We start from the raw sequence: 23,157 nt of genomic DNA on the forward strand, positions 1-23,157 counted from the left end.
AATGGACCTGACCAGGTAGTCATGGAGGGAATGGTCTTTGCGGAAGGTGGAAAGGGGTGGGGAGGGAAATATATCCCTGGTGGTGGGGGCCGTTTGAGGTGGCGGAAATGTCGTCGGATGATTTGGTTTATGCAAAGCTTAGTAGGGTGGAATGTGAGCACCAGGGGCGTTCTGTCCTTGTTACGGTTGGAGGGGTGGGGTCTGAGGGCGGAGGTGCGGAATGTGGACGAATTGCATTGGAGGGCATCTTTTACCGCGTGGGAAGGGAAATTGCAATCTCTGAAGAAGGAGGCCATCTGGTGTGTTCTGTGGTGGAACTGGTCCTCCTGGGAGCAGATACGGCGGAGGCCGTATCACTCATATCAAACTGTAGACCAAATCCAGTACCATCTTTAACATCTTGGTTCAGTAACAATGATATATTTGTCATTAAGTCATCAATAAGAAATGACAGTTCTCCAACACGTCCTGCAACTTGCATGCTTTGGCATTTTCCAGATGTTGTCGACATGAAATATGAAATCATGGATAATACTCTGATCATTGTTGAATTTTTTCTTAGAAGTTCAGATAGAACAAATATCTAGTTCCAAGATTCCTTGTGTAGGCAAAATGTTGGAACTGGGTGCCAAAGTTATCGCAAGACAATGGAAAAAAACGAATTTTGCCAAATTACACTCGCACATTACACCGTCAATGTGATTCAACTGGCACAAAATTACTGAATAGGTTAGATTAATGACAGCAGAACACATGTGGGTTAAGTGATGCTTCCATCATTTGATGAATTTTATATCAGGAAAAGCAAATTTATCATAAGATGTCTTCCAAATAACATTACAAGTTGCCAATCACAGGGGTTCCAGGAAAATTACTTCAGTGAACTTTTATGAGCGTGACAAAGGCAAAAGATAACGGTAAAAATAGTGCAACCACAGTGCTAATGGAAAATTAAAACCGCTTTCATTGGGAAAACAATCCATTTTTTTTAAAGAAAACCTTGTTGATCACATTTGCATTATATATCCACCACAAAAAACATAAATTGAGAATTCCTAATGATCTCAGGTACCGATTACAGTTGGAAAATAGAAGTAGTGATGCTACTGAACATTTTTTAAGAAAATTTCAGCAAGTACCTGAAAAACAGCATCACTAGAGGCAACAGCTCTGATAACTTCTCTTTTCATTTCCAAATTGCTGACAATATTGATAAAAAAAAGAAAGATCACGATATCAGAGTTTGGGGAATAACTTTGTGAATTCTCACGCACAGCAAACAAATCTGTTCACTTTAGCATGAATCTTACTGAATGTAGAAGACACCAATGTATAAATCACGAATAGTAACTGGACAAATCCCAAACCAGGATCACGGGCGAACTTTATAAATACCATTGATTGCTTCTTTGACGGCTGAATCTACAGGAATTATGTTCTTCTTCACGAGTTCCAAGGGTCCAGGTCTTTGGGCTATCTTCTCATTGAGATCATCAGCCAGCCTCGCCCTCTTGAGTTTCAGTTGAGTTGCTTGAAGTGTACCCTCTGCAGCAGTATCTATTGGACCAAAAGACAAATTTAGCAACAATCATTTGAGAAAAAAAATGTCCATTTTTTGCTGGCTTTAGGAAATTTCCACACAAGTAATCAATCGAAAGCAAACCTTGTATCTGAATGTATTACCAGTGGTGATTTCAGTTGCTTGGTGAAGTGCAGTTAGACAATTGTGTGAAAACGTTGACTTCATTGCTATTGCTAGATCTGACATACCAACTTCTATACCCATTGTTAGTCAGGCTCCAACAGTTTAGCACTAGGATTGAAAACCCTCCAAGATTGTTAATAAGGTTTCAGGAATTTAAAACTAATCGGGCAACAGATGAGAAACCAAGGAGAAAAATCATCTTTGAATATTTCTATTTTCATAATAATTTGTAAGTTCATAAGGTACTGGGGCAGAACTAGGCCACCGAGTCTGCTCTGCTATTCGATCATGGCTGATATGCTCCTCACTCCCAATTTCTTACCTTCTCTTCATAACCCTTCAACCCATTACCAATTAAAAATCTGTCTAACTCGTCCTTAAATTTACTCACGGTCCCAGCATCCAGTGCACTTTAGGGTAGCGAATTCCAGAGATTCACAACCCTTTGGGAGAAGTAATTTCTTTTCAACTCTGTTTTAAATTTGCTACTCGTTATCCTAAAATGTGACCTCTAATCCTAGAATGCCTCACAAGAGGAAGCATCCAGTCCACGTCTATTTTATCCACACCTTTCATCATCTTGAATACCTCAATTTGATCTCCCCTCATTCTTCTAAATTCCAGAGAGTTCAGGCCTACACTGTTCAATCTCTCTTCATATGACAAGCCCCACATCTCTGGGATCAATCTCGTGAATCTCCTCTGAACTGCCTCCAATGCTATTACATCTTTCCTCAAATAAGGAGATCAAAACTGTGCAGTTGTATTGCATTAGTTATAAAACATATCACAGATGATGGGGATTTAAAAGAAAGGGTGATTTGTCTCAAAAGACAATTGGAATTGGTAGATCGACCTCCTGGAATGTGTCCACTGACTAGTTAACAACTCTCTGTAATGCCACCCCTCAGTCAATCCAAGTGTTAGGTCAGATGAGGTTAACCTGCTCTTTGATTAATTCTCATTTCTTGGGCAAGTTGGTAGTGTAGTGGTAATGTCTCTAGACTAATAATCTAGGTGGATTAACAATTAGGTGGAGATAAAGTCCAAGGAGAGAGGAGAACAGTTGGATAGACAAAGGAGTGGATATTGAGCTGGCCAGGAGGGTGGATAGCTGCTAATGGGGATTGTTAGTGGCTAACAATGAGTTGCGTGTAATAGCAGACTGTGTGATAACAAGGCGGAAGCAGGTACTGCAGGTGCTGGAGATTAGAGTCAAGATTAGAGTGACCTGCTGTGCTTTTCCAGTACCACTCTAATTTTGTGTGATAACAAGACCTGGTCTATGGATATGGGAGAGCTCAAACCCTAAAGTTATTGAACTCAATATTGATGCAGTGTTCCCAAGTGGAAAATGAGGTGCTGTTTTTCCAGCTTGTGCTGAGCTTCACTGGAGCACTGCAGCAACCCTGAGACAGAGATAATGGTCAGGGAATGGAGTGGTGTGTTGAAGTGACCAGCAACTGGAAGCTCAGGGTCTCTTTTGCGGGCAGAAGTCTTTTTAGGTGCTGGTTTACAGGTTGAGATGGTAGGCCCTGTTGGAATGGTGGACCTTAATGCACAGCTAAGTTAGAGTTCATTTGGATATTTCAAGTTATCAGGCCCTCTGGCTTACGCATTGCCTGTTCACACTCCAACTTATGTTTTAATGCTGCTGGCCCTGTGAGGAATTGCCTGCTGTCCTTGGCAGACAGTGGCAGGTCTCTTTACTGTTGCTGCCTGCTTCTGCCCCTGTTGTTCCTGCTGAGTCCCCTCATGTCCAACGAGGGCATTTAATTTAAAACCAGCAATGTGTAATCAAAAATTCGACGTGACCCAGAATTCAACTGGTTGTGCTCAACTCAATATTGATTTGAAAAACAAGCCCATGTTTTCAAAATAGCCAAGCCAGCAAAGATGCTTCGACCCCCTCCCCCCAATAAATACCCATCTACTATGTCACAGGAGATACATTACTTGGCATTTAACATTTTTGAGTTAGATTCAGATGGATACTGTTACAAAACCTATAATGCTACAGAAAATTTGGTACTTGCCTTGTAGGATATGCATATTAACCAGATCTGCTTTCTCAGGTCTACTCCGAATCTTGTGTTTTAAGTAGTCTTCCGTCTGTAAATCAAAGAATGTTATTGAGTTTTAAGTTTAGAAAGTGCAGGCTCATTAAAACAAAATCACAAAGCATAATGTGGTATCAAATAGTCCAATCTATTGAAGAATTTAGGAACATCTTTTGTTGAGTACTCAAAAGTACCCATCTGTATGAACAAAATGCAAGTCTTCGAAGAAGTTTGCAATTTAGCATTACAAACAGCTGAACTGCTGACTATATATTCGTCTACATGTGTTCTTTTGAAGTGTACAATCATTTATACATATATCACATCATACCCTTATCACCTGACAGAATGTCCATGAACAAGCATTTGATTTAATGAAATACAGACTCCTTGGGCTTACGTTCAAATATTAACAGTTACTTGCTGGCGAGCTGTTTGGCAGACATGAAACCTTGCAGCTTGGGGAGTTGCAAATTGAACTCTTTCGATCAATTTGAGATGACACAGCCTTTCATCATGGAAAAAGCAACCTATTTTTGTGCTTGGGCAAAGATGAGAGATTTGTGTCAGTACTCCAGGCAGAAATTAAACAAGAATAGACTTGTTGTAGCTAACAGTCCTCACTTTCTCCTTGTTGCAGCTAACATCAGCATGTGGTCTAACTGCGAATAACAGACTGTTGAATAGCAGGAGAAGTATCCTTCTGCCTCCTCATAGGCTTTAAGTTCCTGGTAATTGGTGTGACCAGCAGAGGTGACATCAAGGACATCATCCTTCATTACTCATATGTTCATGATGAATAGCTTATGCTCGAAGCGTCGATTCTCCTGCTCCTCAATGCTGCCTGACCGGCTGTGCTTTTCCAGCACCACACTCTTGGGCTCCATTCTAGCAGCCAATCAGAGTAGTCTTATCAGAAACCTGATTGTTGAACACATCTAAAGGTGAGAACACCCTACTTTCTCCATTTCATGGACACCACAAAGTGAATGAGGCGGTAAAACTGTTACATGTCTTACCTAGACCACTCACCCTGAAAAAGCTGCTCAAGAAAATGGGTTCTCTAGAATTTAGACGGTTAAAGGGTGATCTGATCACAGTCTTCAAGATTTTAACATAAATCGACAAGGGAGATAAAAAGATAATCTGTTTCCACTAACTGAGGATTCTTGAACTGGGGGCATAACCTGAGAATTAGGGCCAGACCATTCAGGAGGGATGTTAGGAAACACTTCTACACACAAAGGATGAGGAATGTTTGGAATTCTCTTCCACAAATGGCAGTGGATGCTGGATCAGTTGTTAATTTCAACTCTGAAACAGGGTAAATGCTTGTTAAGCAAAAGGTATTAAGAGGTATGGAGCAGGCTCAAGGGGCTAAGTGGGTTACTCCTGTTCCTCTGTATTTTCCCAGACCCTGAAGGATGTGGATAATGCCAAGTCAGTTGGGCGAACATGGTGAGATTCTCAAAAAAAAGATTCTCACATTGAGGGAAAAAAGTCTGATGTCTGCAAGTAAGTTGTAAACACCAAGATGAGATACTTACTAGTGAGTGACAAGAGGTCTATTTGCGGGCATTTCCATCTCGTCAAGACCTAATCTCACTATATTCTATAAGGTGCTTCCTATTCTCCTATGTGCCATAGAGAAACCAGACATCAACTGTTCCCTACACAAATGCCAGGGCAAGTATGTGGCTGCTCTAGCTTTTGCTCCTTGGTCAATTGGGCCTCCAACTTGGACAGCAATCATCAACACCTCAGGGCACGTTCTGTGGGCAGTGACTGGGGAATGTGGAGGGGTTAATTGACACAAGCACCCTGACATCGATGGGGTGCACAACTGATTGGCATGGCTGTTATACACATCCGTGGTTGGGGCTGTGTATTGATCCAAAGCAGCCTATTACTTCACCAGCCACCATGAGGCAGATGATAGGCCTCCTAAATTGGGATTCAATGCTTGGATTGGCCTGAGGTGGCCTTTCAATATAGTCCAGGCAGAGCATGCTGCACAATCCTTGCATGTTGTGCTTGATAAAGGTGATGTGTTGGACTCTGAGACAGTAACAGCAGTCTTCCGAGGAGGAAGATGAGGACAGTAAATAGGAAGAACATCACCTTCACCATAATAGAGTGCTGTAGCGTTGAGTGCAATGAGCCCAGTTAGAATTTAATTGCCACCCAGTTCAAAGGGATGTGAGAGTGATCACAGAATCCTTATGAGGCAGACCATTTAGCCCATCAAGTCCACACTGACCCTCTAAAGATCATCCCATCCACACCAACCATTCCCCACTCTATCCCTGTAACTCTACATTTCACAAGGCTCACCCACGTAACCTGCAAACCCCTGCACTATGGGCAATTTAGCATGGCCAATCCGTCTAACCTGCACATCTTTGGACTGTGGGAGGAAACCAGAGCATCTGGAGTAAATCCATGCAAACAGACAACATGCAAGCCCCGCACAGATAATCAACTGAGGCTGGAATTGAACCTAGGTCCCTGGTGCTGTGAGGCAGCAGTGCTAACCACTGGGCCACCGTGCCACCCAATGATCATTCATGGTCAAATCATTGTTGTGCAAAAGGCAAGCAGCCCTTGTTTGTTTCCAGAGGCCAATGCAGATTTTTCTTTGTATTTTTCTTCTTTTCTGGTGTTGCTGAATAAAAGTGAACATTTTTGACTGTTTGAAGGTTTTGCCTTACATCGGGTTCTAACATGGTGTGGTACTAAGAATGTTTAGCTTCACTCCTGTAGCTGTGGTTACAAGGTCAGTCTATCAAACGTGGGCTATAAATAGCATTTCTGAATTTGATCTTGCCTTTGCAATGAAGTTCCTGGCCAACTCCATGCCCTCAGAAGGTATTTGGTTTCATTACAAATATGAGATAGTTCATAAGGGCTCACAGAGGGAAACCCTCCAGTGATCTCCACAAAATTGACATTTGTTGGTAAATTCAGTCCCATCTATCGCTGAATGTTTCTGATTTCTGTTGCATCACTGACTTTTATTTGGTATTTCCAGACATGAGGCAGAATGGGCAATTTCGTGGCCAGCAGGTTTGCGCATTGCTGTGTTGCCATCAAGAGCTACAGAACCACTGGTGAGACACTAGAAAATGCTCAGTAGCCATATATGATTTATCCAAAATGGTTCAAATGGTTCAATATTGATAAGCATTTGAATCATTGATTCATACAACACAGAGTATGGTTGTTCGGCCCATTGTCATCAAACTGGCTCTTTTGTATTGCTATCCAATCACTCTCTGTTCCTGTGACAATCTTCCATAGACCTGCAAATACTTTTCAGGATCTTCAAAAGTTGCCCCATGGCATAGATCCATAAATAGATTTAAATGTTTCTCACTATGATTACAATACAAAGGAAACTTGACATGAATATGATTCTGAGAAATCATGAGTTGTGGTTGAGGACCAGAATTTGGGGAGGGAGCTTTACTGTCTAAACTATAATATAATTGGTCAAAATATTTGACTACGCAACCAGTAAAGCATGACATGTTCTTTTGATGTTCATTCTGACCAGTACTTGCAATTTTAGACTATGTCTGACAAAGGGACATATAGTCATACAGCATAAAAACAGATCCTTCGGTCCAACTCATCTATACTAGATATCCTAAACTGATATAGTCTCATTTGCCAGTACTTGGCCCATATCCCTCTAAACCCTTCCTATTCATATATCCATCCAGATGCCTTTTAAATTATGTAATTGTACCAGCCTCCACCATTTCCTTTGGCAGCTGGTTCCATACACGCACCACTCTCTGTGTGAAAGAGTTTCCCTTCAGGTCCCTTTTCAGTCTTTCCCCTCTCACTTCAAACCTATGTCTTCTCGTCCTGGACTCCCCAACCCTGGGAAAAAGACCTTGGCTAGTCACCCTAGCCATGCCCCTCATGATTTTGTAAACCTCCAGGGACAAGTACAAGAATGGTAATGCATTTTTTTTTAATGACGACACTTGCAAATTCTGGTGGCATTCATTAGGACAATCTTTAAAATATAAGATTTGGAGTTACAGCTTGGCTCATAAGATCAACCTGTTAAAAAATATAGAGAGGAGGCGCTCTATTCAGGGTCACACATCCCCTTCTGAGTCAATTCAGCAACTTGAATGGGTTGAGACTGTGACTGTTCCAGACTAAACTGGGGAAATCTTCCCATGGGTGAAACAACAGCCAATCAGTAGGAGGTATTCAAAAATACTTTAATGTGATACAAAACCAATTGTACCCCGAACGGGTAAGAGCCTGTCATAAAGAAAATAACCAGGGATAACTGAACAGCTTACAGATGACACAAAACTAAAAGGAAAAACACACAATTGTAAAATAGCTCAGAGCTTTGTGAATGGGCGATTTATAATGAACAACGAAGGATGACAAAAAGAAGGAGTTACAAAAATGAATCATGAAAGAAACTTGCAAGTAATATCAAAGTCAATATGAAAATTCATTATTAGGTTGTAATAAGGAAAAGTGTGTTGTTAAGAGCAATGTGCTTCTTCAAGTTTAATAAATGGTGACAGGAAATGAAAATTTTAAAAATTATGGATATAATAAAGCAGTTTTTTCCATTGATCATTACAGTGGAGAAAGAGGCTATTATGTTTCAAGTAAGTTAATATTGAATCAGGAATGAGGACTCAGCAAAATTAACATAAGCAATTAGTAAAGAAACCAATGGCACTAAAGAGTTAGAAATTCTCAGGACTAGATGGTTTTCACCTTTGAGATTTAAAGAAAGTCGGTATGGATACTCCAAGAATGATCTTCTAAAGTTCTTCAGATTCAGAATCTGCTCCTTTAGGCGGTAAAGTGCAAATAACACTCTGTTATTAAAGATTAAGGGTGAGAGAGGGCAACAGGGATATATAGGTCAAAGACAAATCTGAAAAGGAAACAAAACGTGACAGAAAAAGTCAATAGGTCTGGCAGCGTGCGCAGAGAGAAATAGAGTTAACATTGCAGATCAGGGAGTCGTTCATGAGAACTTTAGCATTAATGAACTCATAGTTCTAGGCTATTAATTTTAATACTTATCAATTAATAATTCTAACTTCTCCAACTGGGAAATTGCTATGCTCTACATTAACGGTAAGATGACTCAATTAAAGTTTTCAGCTGATCAGGAAGAGCCAAAATTTGTGAAGTATTGATCCATTATAGATTTTAGTTATCTTTTGTTTGCCCAATATTTGAAGAAGAAATCATACTTTAGATTTGGAAGGATAAGATCTGGTTTGATTATAACTTGCCATGCTGTTTGATAAGACTACCTTGACTGTTGTTAAGAGAAATACAAACTTGACACCGAAGGATACGAGTAGGAAAGTCTTACTGCAGGGTCCAGGTGAAACAACATCTGGAGTACAGTGAGCAGTTTTGGTCCCCTTATTTAAGGAAAGATATCATTTAATTGGAGGCAATTCAGAGAAGGTTCATGAGGATGATCCCTCGTATGGAGGGATTATCTTTGAGCAAAGATTAAACAGGTTGGGACTCAACTCACTGGAGTTTAGAGGAATGAGAGATCACCTCATTGAAACCTACAGGATTCTGAACGGGCTTGATACAGTAAATGCTGAAAACATTCCCCTCATGGGAGAGTCTGATATCAGAGGGCAAAGTCTCAGAATATAGGTGCACCAATTTAAGACTGAGGGGAGGAAGAATTTCTACCCTCAAAGGGTTGAGAATCTTTAGAACTCCTTGCCAGAAAGTCCTTGCATTTGTTGAGAGTTGAGAGAGATAAATTTGTGATCAGTAGGGGAATCAAGAATTACAGGGAAAGAGCAACAAAATAAACATGAGGAATGCCAGATCAGCCATGATCCAGTTGAAAGGCAGAGTTGGTTTGATGGGTCAAATGGAGTACTCCTGTTCCTATTTCTTATGGTCTTATGGTCTTATGGTCACTTTAGTGCAGCCATAGAGTTGACCCCTCCTGAATACTTACCCCACATACTTTGGTCCCTGGCTAATTAGTTCCTAGGTCTTTCAACCAATGCAACAAAAAAAACCATGCCTAATGATCATAATTACATTTTTGAAGAGGTGACCAAATTTAGCAGAAAGTGAATGTCTAATATTCAATGGGTTTCTAAAGTTTTTCATAAGAGACAGTTAAAGTTTAAGCTCATGGAATTGAAGGCAAATGATTGACCTGATCAGGAATGTGATTGAGCAGCAGGAGACAAGGAATAGAGATGATTGGCAGTAAGTAACCAGCAGCATTCCACAGGATTTTGTGTTACGACTTTAACAACTAATTTAGATAATGGTACAGGGCCACAAATCCAAGCGTGTTGATATCGCAAAGAAAGTTGACATTATAAGCAATGTTTGCAATGAGATACTAATGAATTAAGTGAATGAGCAACATGGTGACCAATAGGTTTTGCTACAGGTAAAGGTTGGCTCATTGACTTTATTAGAATGATATCTGGAATCCTAAATTAAATGGTGGAGTGACAGTATACAAACTAGGTTTTACTTGCTGAAATTTAGAAGGCGATTTCATTGAAATGTTCAAGATATGCAGAAGAACAGAATAAAGGATAGAGCAAGTGGAGGAAGTATTTCCCCCTGTTAGAAATCTAGGACCAGAGGAAATGGTTTAGGGGCACATACTTCAAAAGTTGCTTCCACCTACAAAGAGTGAGAAAAGTCTGAATTCCTCCTTTGCAAACTGATGGTTGGTTAGTCTCAAATTTAAAATCTGAGATTGCTAGATTTCTGCCAACCAGAAGTATTAACGGATATAGGTCTATCAAGTCAGCATGAACGATGGAACAGATAGGTAAACAGCCTCTTCTGGGTCCTATGTTTTCCATCTCTTCTGAAAAGTAAATATTGTCATGTAAAATATTGTACATAGTAAAATTAATCCATACAAGACACTGTGGAAAAACAGATTTATGAGCCCATCCATGTCTTTGTAATACATATCATGTGTTAAATGGGTTCTTTGGATGGGCTTAACATTTTAATTTCCTGCCTTAATTATTCATTTGAATTGTGCTTTGAAGATGATGGAAAAGTAACAATGTACTGAGGAAAATAGACCAATTACAACTGCAGATCAATGTTTGTCTTTATTTCATGTGTGATATATTTATGTTTAAAAATATTTGATGTTACTGTTGCTTATGCAATAATACAAAAGGGTCTGTAGAACACTAAATGTTAAGCTACACCATCTGATCTGAAGTTGTATAGGCAGTACATAATATTGGATTCAATTAGTGTGCCCTTAAATTTGATTCTCATCCTAGAATTATACATTCACTTCATCATACCTCTGCTGGCTGTTTGGTCTATCTAACTCATGCACTCTTCTCCTATATCCCTACAAGTTATTCCCTTTGAAGTATTTATCTGATTATGGTTAGGTGAAGAATACATTTACTCATAATTTGTGATCATCGTTTTGTGCACAAGACTGGACGTTCTATCAATTTTCAGCCAAAACTTAATTGAGTGGAAAACAGCAAGACGGTGAACTAAGTTTCAAAAGGAAATCAGATAAATATTTGAAGGTGAATAACTTGTAGGGATATAGGAGGAGAAGAGTGCATGAGTTAGATTGTTCTTTCAAACAGCCAGCAGAAGTATGATGAAGTGAATGTATAATTCTAGGATGAGAGTCAAATTTAAGGGCACACTAATTGAATCCAATATTATGTACTGCCTACACAACGTCAGATCAGATGGTGTTGCTCAGTATACAATATTTTATAGACCCTGTTGTGTTATTACAAAAACAACAAGAGCGTCAAATATTTTAAAATACAAATATAATCACACATGAACTATAAGCAAACATTGATCTGCAGTTGCAATAGATCTATTTTCCTCAGTACATTGTTACTTTTCCATCATCTTCAAAGCATTAATCAAATGAATAATTAAGGCAGGAAATTAAAATGTTAAGCCCATCCAAAGAACAGCTGGTAGTTACCCATTTAACACATGATATGTATTACAATGACATGGATGGGACTTATGATATGGGCTCATAAATCTGTTCTTCCACAGTGTCTTACATGGATTAATTTTACAATGTACAATCCACTTATAATTATATCAAGATGCATTTGCCTTTTACAATATTTTGTGGTTTGTCATCAAATCACACAACTATACATTCCTACAAATGTATAAATTTGGAGCAGAAGTTGGCTATTCAGCCCCTCGTACCTACTCTGCCATTCCAAAAGATGACGGATCCATTGTTATTTTGAATTGCACATTGTGATGAAGGGCTTTTGCCCGAAACGTCAATTTTGCCTGTCCTCGGATGCTGCCTGAATTGCTGTGCTCTTCCAGCACCACTGATCCAGAATCTGGTTTCCAGCATCTGCAGTCATTGTTTTTACCACATTGCCACCCAAGTCTGACAGATTTTTGTTAGGCAATGGAATGAAAAATTAACTATTCCTATCTTGAAATATTTTGATGACCAAGCTTTTCCCACCTTGACGTAGAGTTCCAAACTTGCAAAACCCTCTGAAAAGAAGTCTCATCTCTATCCTAAAAGGGTGATCACTATTTTTAAAAGAACATCCCCTAGTTCTGGACTCACCCACAGGAGGAAAATTGTTTCCACATCCACCTTGTCAAGACCATTCAGGATATTATATACTTCAATCAAGTTGGCCATCACTCTCATAAATTTCAATGAAAGCAAGACCAGCCTGTCCAACCTTACTTTATAAGACAACCCTCTCATTCCAGTGCTTAAAGCAGTAACCTCTGCTGAACCACAACCACTGCACTTACATGCTTTCTTCAATAAGGAGACCAAAAGGAGGGTGGCGTGGTGGCTCAGTGGTTAGCACTGCAGCCTCACAGCACCAGCGACCTGGGTTTGATTCCCGCCTTGGGTGACTGTTTGTGTTGAGTTTGCACAGTCTCCCAGTTTCCTACCACAATCTAAAGGTCAGGTGGGTGGGCCATGCTAAATTGCTCATAATGTTAGGTGCATTAGTCAGAGGGAAATGGGTCTGGATGGGTTACTTTTTGGAATGTGGGTGTGGACTTGTTGGGCCGAAGGGCCTGTTTCCACACTGTAGGTATTCTAATCTAAAACTGCATCCAACATGGTTTAACCAGTGCCTGTAGAACTGATGCATATGCTCAATCTCCTCATAATAAAGGATAATTTTCCATTCATCTTCTTAATCTCCCACTGTACTGACATAACTAACATTTTGTGACATTTTTATCCTTTCATGAGATGTGCACATTACTAGCTGGCATGTGCATTGCTGCCCTTGAGAAGGTGGTGGTAAGCTGCCTTCTTGAACCACTGCAGACCATGTGCTGTAGGTAGACCCATTAGGGAGGGAATTCCCAGATCCTGACTCAGTAACGCTGAAGGAACAGTGGTATATTTCCCAATCAGGATGATGAGGGGCTTGGAGAGCAACTTGCAGGTGATGGTGTGCTAATTAGTCTACTGCCGTTGACCTTCCAGATAGTAGGTGCTGTATGAGGAGCTTTAGTGAATTTCTGCATCATGGTACACACTACTGCCACTGAGCATCAGCAGTGGAGTGAGTGAATGATCATTCTGCAACTCAGAATTCTAGGAGAAAGTGAAGATTGCAGTTCCTTGAAATCAGAGTCGAAAATTGTGGTGCTGGAAAAGCACAGAAGGTCAAACAGCATCCAAGGAGCATAAGTCTTTCAGCAGGAATGTGGGATGGGGGCATTGAGATATAAATAGGAAGATGGGCATGGGGCTGGGGGAAGGTAGCTGGGAAAGTGATAGGTCGATGCATGTGGGGGGTGATGGTGATAGGTCAGAGGGGAGGGTGGAGCGGATGGGTGGGAAGCAAGATGGATAGGTGGGACAGGTCAAGGGGGCAGTGCCGATTAGTGGGTTGGATCTGGGATGAGGTGGCATGAGGGGAGATGAGGAAACTGGTGAAATCGACTTTGATGCCGTGTGGTTGGAGGGTCCCGGGTGGAAAATGAGGTGTTCTTCCTCCAGGCCTTGGGTGGCTTGGATTTGGCAGTGGAGGAAACCCAGGATTTGCATGTCCTTGGTGGAGTGGGAGGGGGAGTTGAAGTGGTCAGCCACAGGGCAGTGGGGTTGTTTGGTGCATGTGTCTCAGAGATGTTCCCTGAAATATTCCATGAGTTGGCATCCTGTCTCCCCAGTGTAGAGGTGACCATTTTGAGAGGAATGGATACAGTAGATGAGATGGGTGGATGTGCAGGAAAATCTCTGTCCAATGTGAAAAGATCCTTTGGGGCCTTGGATGGTGGCAAGTAGGGAAGTGTGGGCATAGGTTTTACACTTCTTGCGCCGGCAAGGGAAGGTGCCGGCAGTGGAGGGTGGGTTGGTGGGCGGTGTGGACCTAACAATGGAGTCGCAGAGAGAATGATCTCTGTGAAACGCTGATGGGTGGGGACGGAAATATATCTCTGGTGGTGAGGTCAGATTGTAGATGTCGGAATTGGCGGAGGATACTGCGATGTATCCAAAGATTATTGGAATGGAAGGTATGGACCAGGGGGATTCTATGCTCCATTGATATAATTCATACAATGGGGTTCTCTGCTTTTGATTGTGCAGACTACTATATACTCCACATTGATCGAAGTCTTGAACAATCCATCAGTTTTAGTTCAGTGCAGATTTTAACTTGTGTGACACCTCAAGTTAGCTTGAGTTTGATTTTGCTATTATTTTTCATAAGCTACTGGAGAAAAACAAGAGATAAAAGATTTGCATTCATCAGCATTCCAGTTGTTAAAAAGAAATGAGGGTGAGAAAAAATGTCAAGCAATTTCATTTTTAAGTGAAGGCTTTGTGTTACTTGAGTTGGTTCAATAAAACCCACATTTGCTAAGATCCCCATCGCCTTTCCCTGACAATAAACATTAAATACAGCCATGGAAACAGTGTGCTCATTTCACAGATATGATGATTTCATTCTTCATATGAACTGTCCTCGTGATCTTTCCACTAGTGAATGCAATTTGTGACATGATCCATTATGATAGCATTTAAGAATGCCAAAACACATTTCACCTTACAAACCTCACAAGTACTAGTGAATGAGGTATTCTGACCGTCCGTCCACCCCCACCCCATCCAACTCCCTCAGCTTAGTAAAAGATATCTGCGTAGGAATTCAACATTATGCCAAAAAGGTGAAAGGGATATCTGTATTTCACCCCAAAGACATCTGACCCTGGCTATACTGCAAGGTATGTATTTTTGGGCAATCTGTCTTTCAAAAGGACACTCGTAGGGTAGAAGGAGTCAGAGAGAAACAGTGACTGCTGTTTTCCTTTGAGAAAGGTAGACTATAGGGGCTTAATTCACTCTTCAAAAGATTGAAATCACAAAGATGTTAAAGGACAAGAGGTGAAATCAGATGCAGAGAGTTCTGATTTGAGGTCAATGGGCTCAACACATTACAGCTCAGAATATTTCTTTTTCTTATGCTGTGGTGTGGAACAGAATTTTAATGAAAGTATTTCATGCTAAGTCACTTGATTTATCCAAAAATATTGTGCAGGGATATATTTTGAAATATACTGAAGGTGACAGACTGGCACACAGATTGAGATGATGTGCTATGACACATAATGTTTCCTGTGTTACTGGTAGTTAGAAATGAAGATTGTCTGGAAGGCAGCAGGCTAGGTTAAATTGTGGAAATTTGGGAATGAATGGATGTTCTGGGGGTTACCTTACTTTCAAAGGGAATCAAAATGAACTAAAAACAGGAGAAGTGCAATAAAAATCCAACAGATATTGAATCTGTTACAAAGACGACCTGTATATGTGACACTAAAATGGATAGATGTGACAGATGCATATGAATTTCTGAGGTAAACCACCTGAATTTCTAAGGTAGACCACCTAAATTTGATTTGCATCATTTTACAATTTACAGAGCTCAGCAAGAATCTTTTTTTTATCTCTCACGGTAAAATACATGGCTAATATTTTGCAGGTGACTAAATATTAGCATTACCCTGAGTGAGAAATAAGATCAGGTTCACTTGAAATCCTACTCTTTGTGTAAATTGGAAATGAAAAGCCAATGAATATTTGTAACTTAAGAGTAAGCAATTCTATGTTGGGGTGGATGGGACATCATCATATTAAATGTTTCTTAAGGAGCTTGTTAGTCCCCTTACTGTTCCCATCCATCACCAGTCATGTTATTGTCCAACCTGCAGGATTAAGTCCATTCTAGGGGGATATTGTGCACACAGTAGAGTAAGATCGCAAAGAACTCTGTATCACCGTGTTTTTAAAGTGTTTTTGATGTGTCCATTCGATTTGTTCTGTTATGAAACTTATTGCCTTCCTTTTAATGAGTATTTTACCAAATGTTAAACAGAACAAGGCTAGATCTTTATCATTTGTACAAAGCAAGACACAGATCTTTTTCTCATTGGCAAATTGCAGGTTGCAGCATTACTGATGTCTGCCTCTTAAATTTTAACCAATATCTCTGATGATTCTCTTTCTACCCTTTCAGAAGAACTGAAAGTGAAGTTAGTCAAATGTCCCTTTAAAGGGATACTGAAGCAAACGTTAAGTCTTTAAAGGAAATAAACAATGATTAAGTTAAAATTTTAGTCCCAGGAGTCATGATGCATTCCAGCCTTTGCAGTACCTACTGGTCAGTGAGGCGTCAAGCATGTCAGTGGACACCTAATGATGTCTCTCCAGGCACATCCAAGAACGAGTGTAACCAGTGAAGACAGACAGGCGACCAAGTCTAATAATATCTTCCATGGCACACTGCCTGTGCCTAGCTTTCAGAGGCCCACCCAAGTGCAAGGGCACAAGAAGATCCTCTGACTTGCTTGCCCCTCTCTGTACACAGTGACAAAAGATTAGGAGTGTGTGGCTGAAGTTCAGCCAACATTTGAAGAGCAGCTCCTTAAGTTTGGGCTTTCTTCATTTGTATTATCAGTGCTGAATCAATCATCTTGATAGCCTTGCATCTTGAACAGCATATTCAAACAATCATTAATCTGAATCGTCTCTCAAACACATGGACTGCAGCACTAACTTCATTCTGGGCATCAAGGGAATTACTCCATTTTGAACCTTTACAATCATGTACTCATAAATCAACTATATTGCTCCAAACCCAATTATTCGATTCTGATGTTGTAGATGCTCCAAAAATTTTCTATCATTATAATTGTCAAAATTGTCAAAGTTTATACTATGAGTAATTATCTGCATTCAAATTGATCCTGGAAATGATTTCCACTTTCCAGTTAGATGCAACAATAAGCGATTGCTTTTAAGCAATGGCAGGTATAGTTTAGTTGGGAGTGCAATTTTCTTAGAATGGTGTGGGTTCAGTCTTAGCGATTTGAGCACAATATCTCAACTAACATTTCAATGAAATACTGAGGGTCAGCTGTACTTTTGGAGGTGCAACTTCTTAGTTGAGAGGGTCAATTGAGGCCCTGTTTGTTGTCTCAGGTGTCTGCAGACTGACACATTCTGAGGTCAAGAACTATGTGCTGAGAGATGCAATAAAGCTTGGGACTGCTACTGCCAAGGCACAGTGGAGAAAGATCACCGTCTGAGGTCTTCCTGCTGAAGTTAAATGGGGGTCCATTCAGTTATAGGACCCCGGCCAGTGCCTCAAGTACATGTAAATATAATCCTGTAAAAGTAAGAGATGCCTTTGGTTTGTTTGGACAGTGCCAATCTCCAACATCTGATTGTTTCCTTGATATGCAACTGTACGGAACTGAACTGTGCTTGTGACTATGTATACTGTTATGATATTTTTACGAATAAAGTACGTTCTTGAAATAAAAAAGGTATCTGTAGAAGATCCCATTGCAATTATTCCCCAGTGACTTATCCAAAATATATCCTTAATCAACATCATTGAAACAGATTATCACATGGCTGTGTACAAATTAGTTGTATTTCCTGCAGTGCTACCGTGAATGTACAATGCATTCACATTGAAGTGCTTTGCAATATCCTGATGTTATAACATACACAAAATAGTTGTTCCCCTTTTCAATACTTACGTCCAAATTCATATGGAAAGGACAGTCAGGTGGGTAGGATATCAAAAAGACCTGAGCACCTTTTAACAAATGACGTCTATGCTGCCTGCCTTCAACATTTTCTCCTTCTATTTCAGCTTCTCAGCATTTGCATTTTACTATCTTTTTAGTTCTTCTGAATTTTAAACGTAAGTCTTTCGATTGCTAGACAATTCATCAGTCCACAAAATGTGTCTTACCTGGAGAATGGTGACTTTTGATTCCATTTTCTCAGGAAGGGAGTGCCACAAGCTTAATCCATCAACAAAAAGACAGCTATGCCTATCATAGCATTCAGATATTTCTTAAATACATTCTTGCCTGAAGAATCTGATTTGGAAGTCCGTTTCACACTTCGAGCAATGTGTTAAGAAGTTTAGCTGTGATGGGAGAAACTGATACTTGGGAATAGAACTAATAATTTTTACCACTACATCAAATCTCTGAAAATCACAAGATCTCCTTTGGGATGTTTAACTATCTCCATTTAAGTAATATCAAATACAAATTGTCCTACAATTTGTAAGACAATTAAATCAATTATAATAATTTGGATCCTATCACCGAGTGCCATTTTCAATAAAAGTATACATTGCAGTCCTTGATTTCTATGCGATAAACTTGCCTGGAAAATCCAAAGTATCTCAATAATATTAATAATTCAATCTTTAATCCAGCAAGACATATCAGTATTAAATTTAGATTTCATACTAATCATTTTCATTGTTTCATGAAAAAAAAGTGTTCACAATTAAAAATGTAACAAGTCTGCTACATACAGCTTTGAAATTCAAATCATTTCAAAATATTTAAAAATAAATGGAACTCATTTCCAAACACAGATCCACATCACATTGTGTCTTATGTTTCATTTTTTTAATTTTTATGTTTTTTGCAAAGTTGAACTGAATTGAAAAGAGTAATTGATGCAAACCAAATGTGGAAGATGATCTTAATTTCTTTGCACGTGTTATTTAATCATTCCACCTAAGTTCAGATTCACTCCTTATTCCAACCCTCGATTCACTCTCACCACAACACTTTATCCAAATCTCTGCAATGGGTGAGTTCAAACCAATACCATATTACCAATGTGCAGCAATCTCCATTCATTATAATTACAGCTACCCAGAAACTTTTCAGGGACAGCCAAGCAGTAAGTTCCAGTGTTCAAAGAGTTTGTTCCAACACCATACACTAATCTGTGGTGTCTGAGCAGGTCAAACTGCAACAAAGCTCTTCAATCACTTAGAGTGAAGGATCCTCACTCAAACAGCAAGTCTGGATAGTAGCAGAGGGAGATTATATTGGTAGAAGAGATGGGTTTTGAACCACCAGGTTTTCTGAAGTTCTGTGATCTACTCCGGACACAGCTTTTATCTTTTGTCCTGATTATGTCCCCCACCCAGCAGTTAGTCTGATTGACAGGTTGTAGTTAAGTAGGGAGCATTCGAGAGCAGGGAGTAAAGCTAGTTAGGTACTAACCATGATATAGGCAGTTTAATCCCAGTAGGGAATCAAACTTTTCACCTCAGGGACCTTTGTAAGGCTTGGGATTTTTTGATGGAAATACTCCTGATCCAGAAATAGTGTTGCTATGATACTTAAATTCTCAAGCTTCAGAAACCACACCATCCACTGGATAACCTGTAAAAGAGGTTAAGTTAGAGGACTTGCTGTATCCTACTTGGAAGAGGGTTTTTGGGCAAACCTTTGCCTCACCTCTGAAAAACCTAGAGTAGACAGGATGGAGTAGGGATTCAAATTATTGAAAATTTTAACATCTGACCTAATACCGACTCTCAGATTTTGATGTGTTAAGATTCTGTGGCCCTGCCCTACAGACTTTAATCCAGGAACTAAAAGCAAAAGAATGTAAATTCAACTTAATTGATTGGAAAATCATATTGAGAAAACAAAATAAGAGAAGGGAAATAAAGATAAAATTGAGAGAGAGTGAAATAGAAGCAACAAAAAAATAGAAAAAGTATTAACAATATCCAATACTCAATACGTTTTGAAGGAAAGAGAGTTTACACTTGTAAAATCAAATATTTGGTGCTTGATGACAATCTATATCTCTTTGGGCAAAAGCTCTACTTTTGTCACACTGTGTTTACACCATTAAATGAGCTAAAATCAGCCCAACTGGTTATTTGCTAGTAAAATGGATGCAAGAGTCCTAACATCTTTTCTTCCATATTTACTAGGTAACTGGTTAGTAAATATAGCAAGTTTACGTCATTGTAAGGATTTCAATATGGAAACTTTTGGTAATGTACTGCTAGAGCACAGCCTGTGGAGAATTAGGGAAATCAGGACAGCAATACTCTGATTTATGTGTTTAGTTGAGTGTGGGAGGACACCGAAAGTTGCTGTACAATTTATTTCATGATAGTGGTGGGTAATGGGAGCCTCAGCCATTATAATGCTGCAGTGTACATAGGACCAGTCATTTCTATCTGAATTTGTTTCACAGTTTTTGGTGTGCTAAAGAGGAGCTTTTGCCCAGAGAGACATACATTTCCTCGGATAAACTGACAGTAAAATCCTTTACATAGAGTTCCTACATTGGGAAGTAGGCCATTCAGCCAATGAGTCCATACTGACCCTCCAAAGAGATTCCCGCCCAGACCCATCCCCATAACCCTGCATTTCTCATGGCTAATCCATCTTGCCTACACATCTCTGTGACACTATGGGCAATTTAGTATGACAAATACACCTAATCTGCATATCTTTGGACAGTGGGAGGAAACCAGTGCACCCAGAGGGATCCCACACAGACACAGGGAGAATGTGCAAACTCCACAGTCATCCTAGGCTGGAATTGAACCCAGCGTCCCTGGTACCGTGAAGCCACCGTGCCACACATAACATCATATAGGTAACAGTGCATTGATACCCCAGGCAGCAGGAAGGTGGTGGTGCAAATTGCACTGTTAGCAGCTTGTAGCCTTGTTTACTCTGGAGAATCTATGCAGTTCTATTTTGTGTTACTAGAAACAGTGCAATGCGAACAAATTACCCTTACCCTATTTTATATAGACTATCAAATTCGCCACAGTATAGCTCAACATTAATGGGCCCCTAGAATGTCTTGATGCAGATAGGAATCAAACTACAGGTTCTTCAAAAGACTCAGATACTTCATCGTTAATCCAATTTCAAACACACAGATGGAACTGTGTTTCCATTTCATGTTGTATTAGACTTTCTGGGAGTCTATGGGCCCAAATTCAGCTTAGTTACTTTGTCCACAATAGCTTTACTATCTGACTCAGGAAAACAATTGTTTGATCTTCAAAAGGTGAAGACAGCCTTATAGCTCATCAGCTTTTATGTGGTCTTCGCTCTATATTTTACCAAAGATGACCTGCTGAATAATAGGGTTTCCTGATTAATTTTTCCATGCAATTAGATATCACAAAATACATTGCCAAGATTTTAATGAGAAAAGGTGCAGGGACTTCTGGTTCTGTTTTTCTCACTACTGAAAGGAAAGACTAGTCCATACATTATTTTTAAGGCTCATCTTTGAACTGCATCCCTATAGTTATTTTTGTATGTTGAATAAATCTGATTAAATAGGACAGCCTTTATAAATTTCTTTGATACTGTACTATTACTTGCCTTTGGGGCGTGTGAGAAAATTTGGCAGGCTTCCCAGAAATATTACTTTAAGGATTTAGAGTTAAAATTTGCCATGCTAACTCATGCATGGGAAAGATTAACAATGCAGGTTTCATGTCATAAGGCCCGTTTATTGGAGGCTTGCCTTGAACACTAGTTATTGACAGTATTAGGCAAAAGTGAGGACTGCAGATGCTGGAAACCAGAGTCTAGATTAGAGTGGTGCTGGAAAAGCACAGCAGGTCAGGCAGCATCCAAGGGGTAGGAAAACAATGTTTTGGGCAAAAGCCCTTCATCAGGAATGATTCCTGCTCCTCGGATACTTATGACAGTATTGCAATTTGAGGAATTTGCAACACTGTTTGCACTGCAGTTAGGAAAAATTGCTATGTTGTTATGAGTACTGGGACTAGGGTAGGCTACTGTCCTCTGATCTTGGGCATAGCTCTTAAACTTCTACAGTTATTATAGCTGTCACAAAACCAGAGTAACAAAATTGTGTCATCATTACTTACAGGAGAAATAGCCTCAAAAAAAAAAGCTTTTTTCTGAATCATACGGGAAGCAGGAATTGACATGTTTTATGCAGAGAATGTGGCAGAATGATAACATCATTGGAACAGCAATCCAGAAGTCCAGGCTAGATCCCTGGGGACCTGGGTTCAGATCCCTCCAAGTCAGAATATATAAGGCAGAAATGAATTTTAAAGCAGGAATGGTGACCGTGAAATGAGCATAAAGGCTGGTTTATTAATCTCTTGACTCAGTCTGGGCTACATGTGACCCCAGAACTCTTAATTGCCCTCTGAAAAGGCTGAGCAAGTCACTCAGTGCAACAAAGGCAGGTCGTGCTCATGATGCCCACACCTTATGAGAGAATAAATGATTGATCATGTTGCATTAGTGTGAAGAAGGTAAAACAATCAAAAGTTTACTTTGCTGTGTTCCAACAATCAAAGGATCAGTGTCCAGCATCAAAACTATCAAAGTGAACAAATAAAGGAAACATGCAATATCCTTATCTGCACATTTCTCTGTGAAAGAGAGAAGGATTTGATTGTAGTACAATATAAATGTGATACATGTTAATGAGATGAGCAGCATTAGGTGGAAGATCAGGTTCAGAAAGGGTATGTGGTAATGATACAGCAGCATGGATGGGCTTTACCATGTTGACTAAATTAAGTTAAAAATCACACAACTGCAGGTTATAGTCCAACAAGTTTATTTGGAAGAACGCCAGAGAACAGAGGTAGCTGGGTAACAGTTAGAGGTGGGAAGAGGAGGAAGCAGGCAGCGCAGGGATCCCCTGTGGTCGTTCCCCTAAACAATAGGTATACCGCTTTGGATAATGTTGGGGTAGCAGGGGTAAGCTGCAGTGACCGGGTCTGTGACGCGAGGTCTGGCTCTGAGACTCAGAAGGGAAAGGGGGAGAGGAGGAGAGCGCTAACCGCTTTGGATAATGTTGGGGTAGCAGGGGTAAGCTGCAGTGACCGGGTCTGTGACGCGAGGTCTGGCTCTGAGACTCAGAAGGGAAAGGGGGAGAGGAGGAGAGCGCTAGTTATAGGAGACTCTCTAGTTAGAGGGACGGACAGGCGGTTCTGTGGACATGGGCGAGACTCACGGATGGTTTGTTGCCTCCCGGGTGCCAGGGTCCGAGAC

General features: G+C 40.1%; 1 protein-coding gene across 12 annotated transcripts in view; it reads right to left on the minus strand.

Annotated features, from left to right (window-relative positions):
- Positions 1 to 23,157, minus strand: part of LOC122562032 (myocardin-like) — a 662,438-nt gene that overhangs the window by 52,091 nt on the left and 587,190 nt on the right. For all 12 annotated transcript variants that reach the window (XM_043714469.1, XM_043714471.1, XM_043714465.1 and 9 more), the window contains 2 exons: positions 3,742 to 3,817; positions 1,396 to 1,557 (listed from right to left, as the gene is read on the minus strand). In XM_043714469.1, coding sequence (XP_043570404.1) covers positions 1,396 to 1,557; positions 3,742 to 3,817 — 238 coding nt within the window. The remainder of the gene's footprint in view (positions 1 to 1,395; positions 1,558 to 3,741; positions 3,818 to 23,157) is intronic.

The sequence above is a fragment of the Chiloscyllium plagiosum genome, chromosome 24 (genome assembly GCF_004010195.1).
Source record: "Chiloscyllium plagiosum isolate BGI_BamShark_2017 chromosome 24, ASM401019v2, whole genome shotgun sequence".
NCBI classification, from domain to species: domain Eukaryota; kingdom Metazoa; phylum Chordata; class Chondrichthyes; order Orectolobiformes; family Hemiscylliidae; genus Chiloscyllium; species Chiloscyllium plagiosum.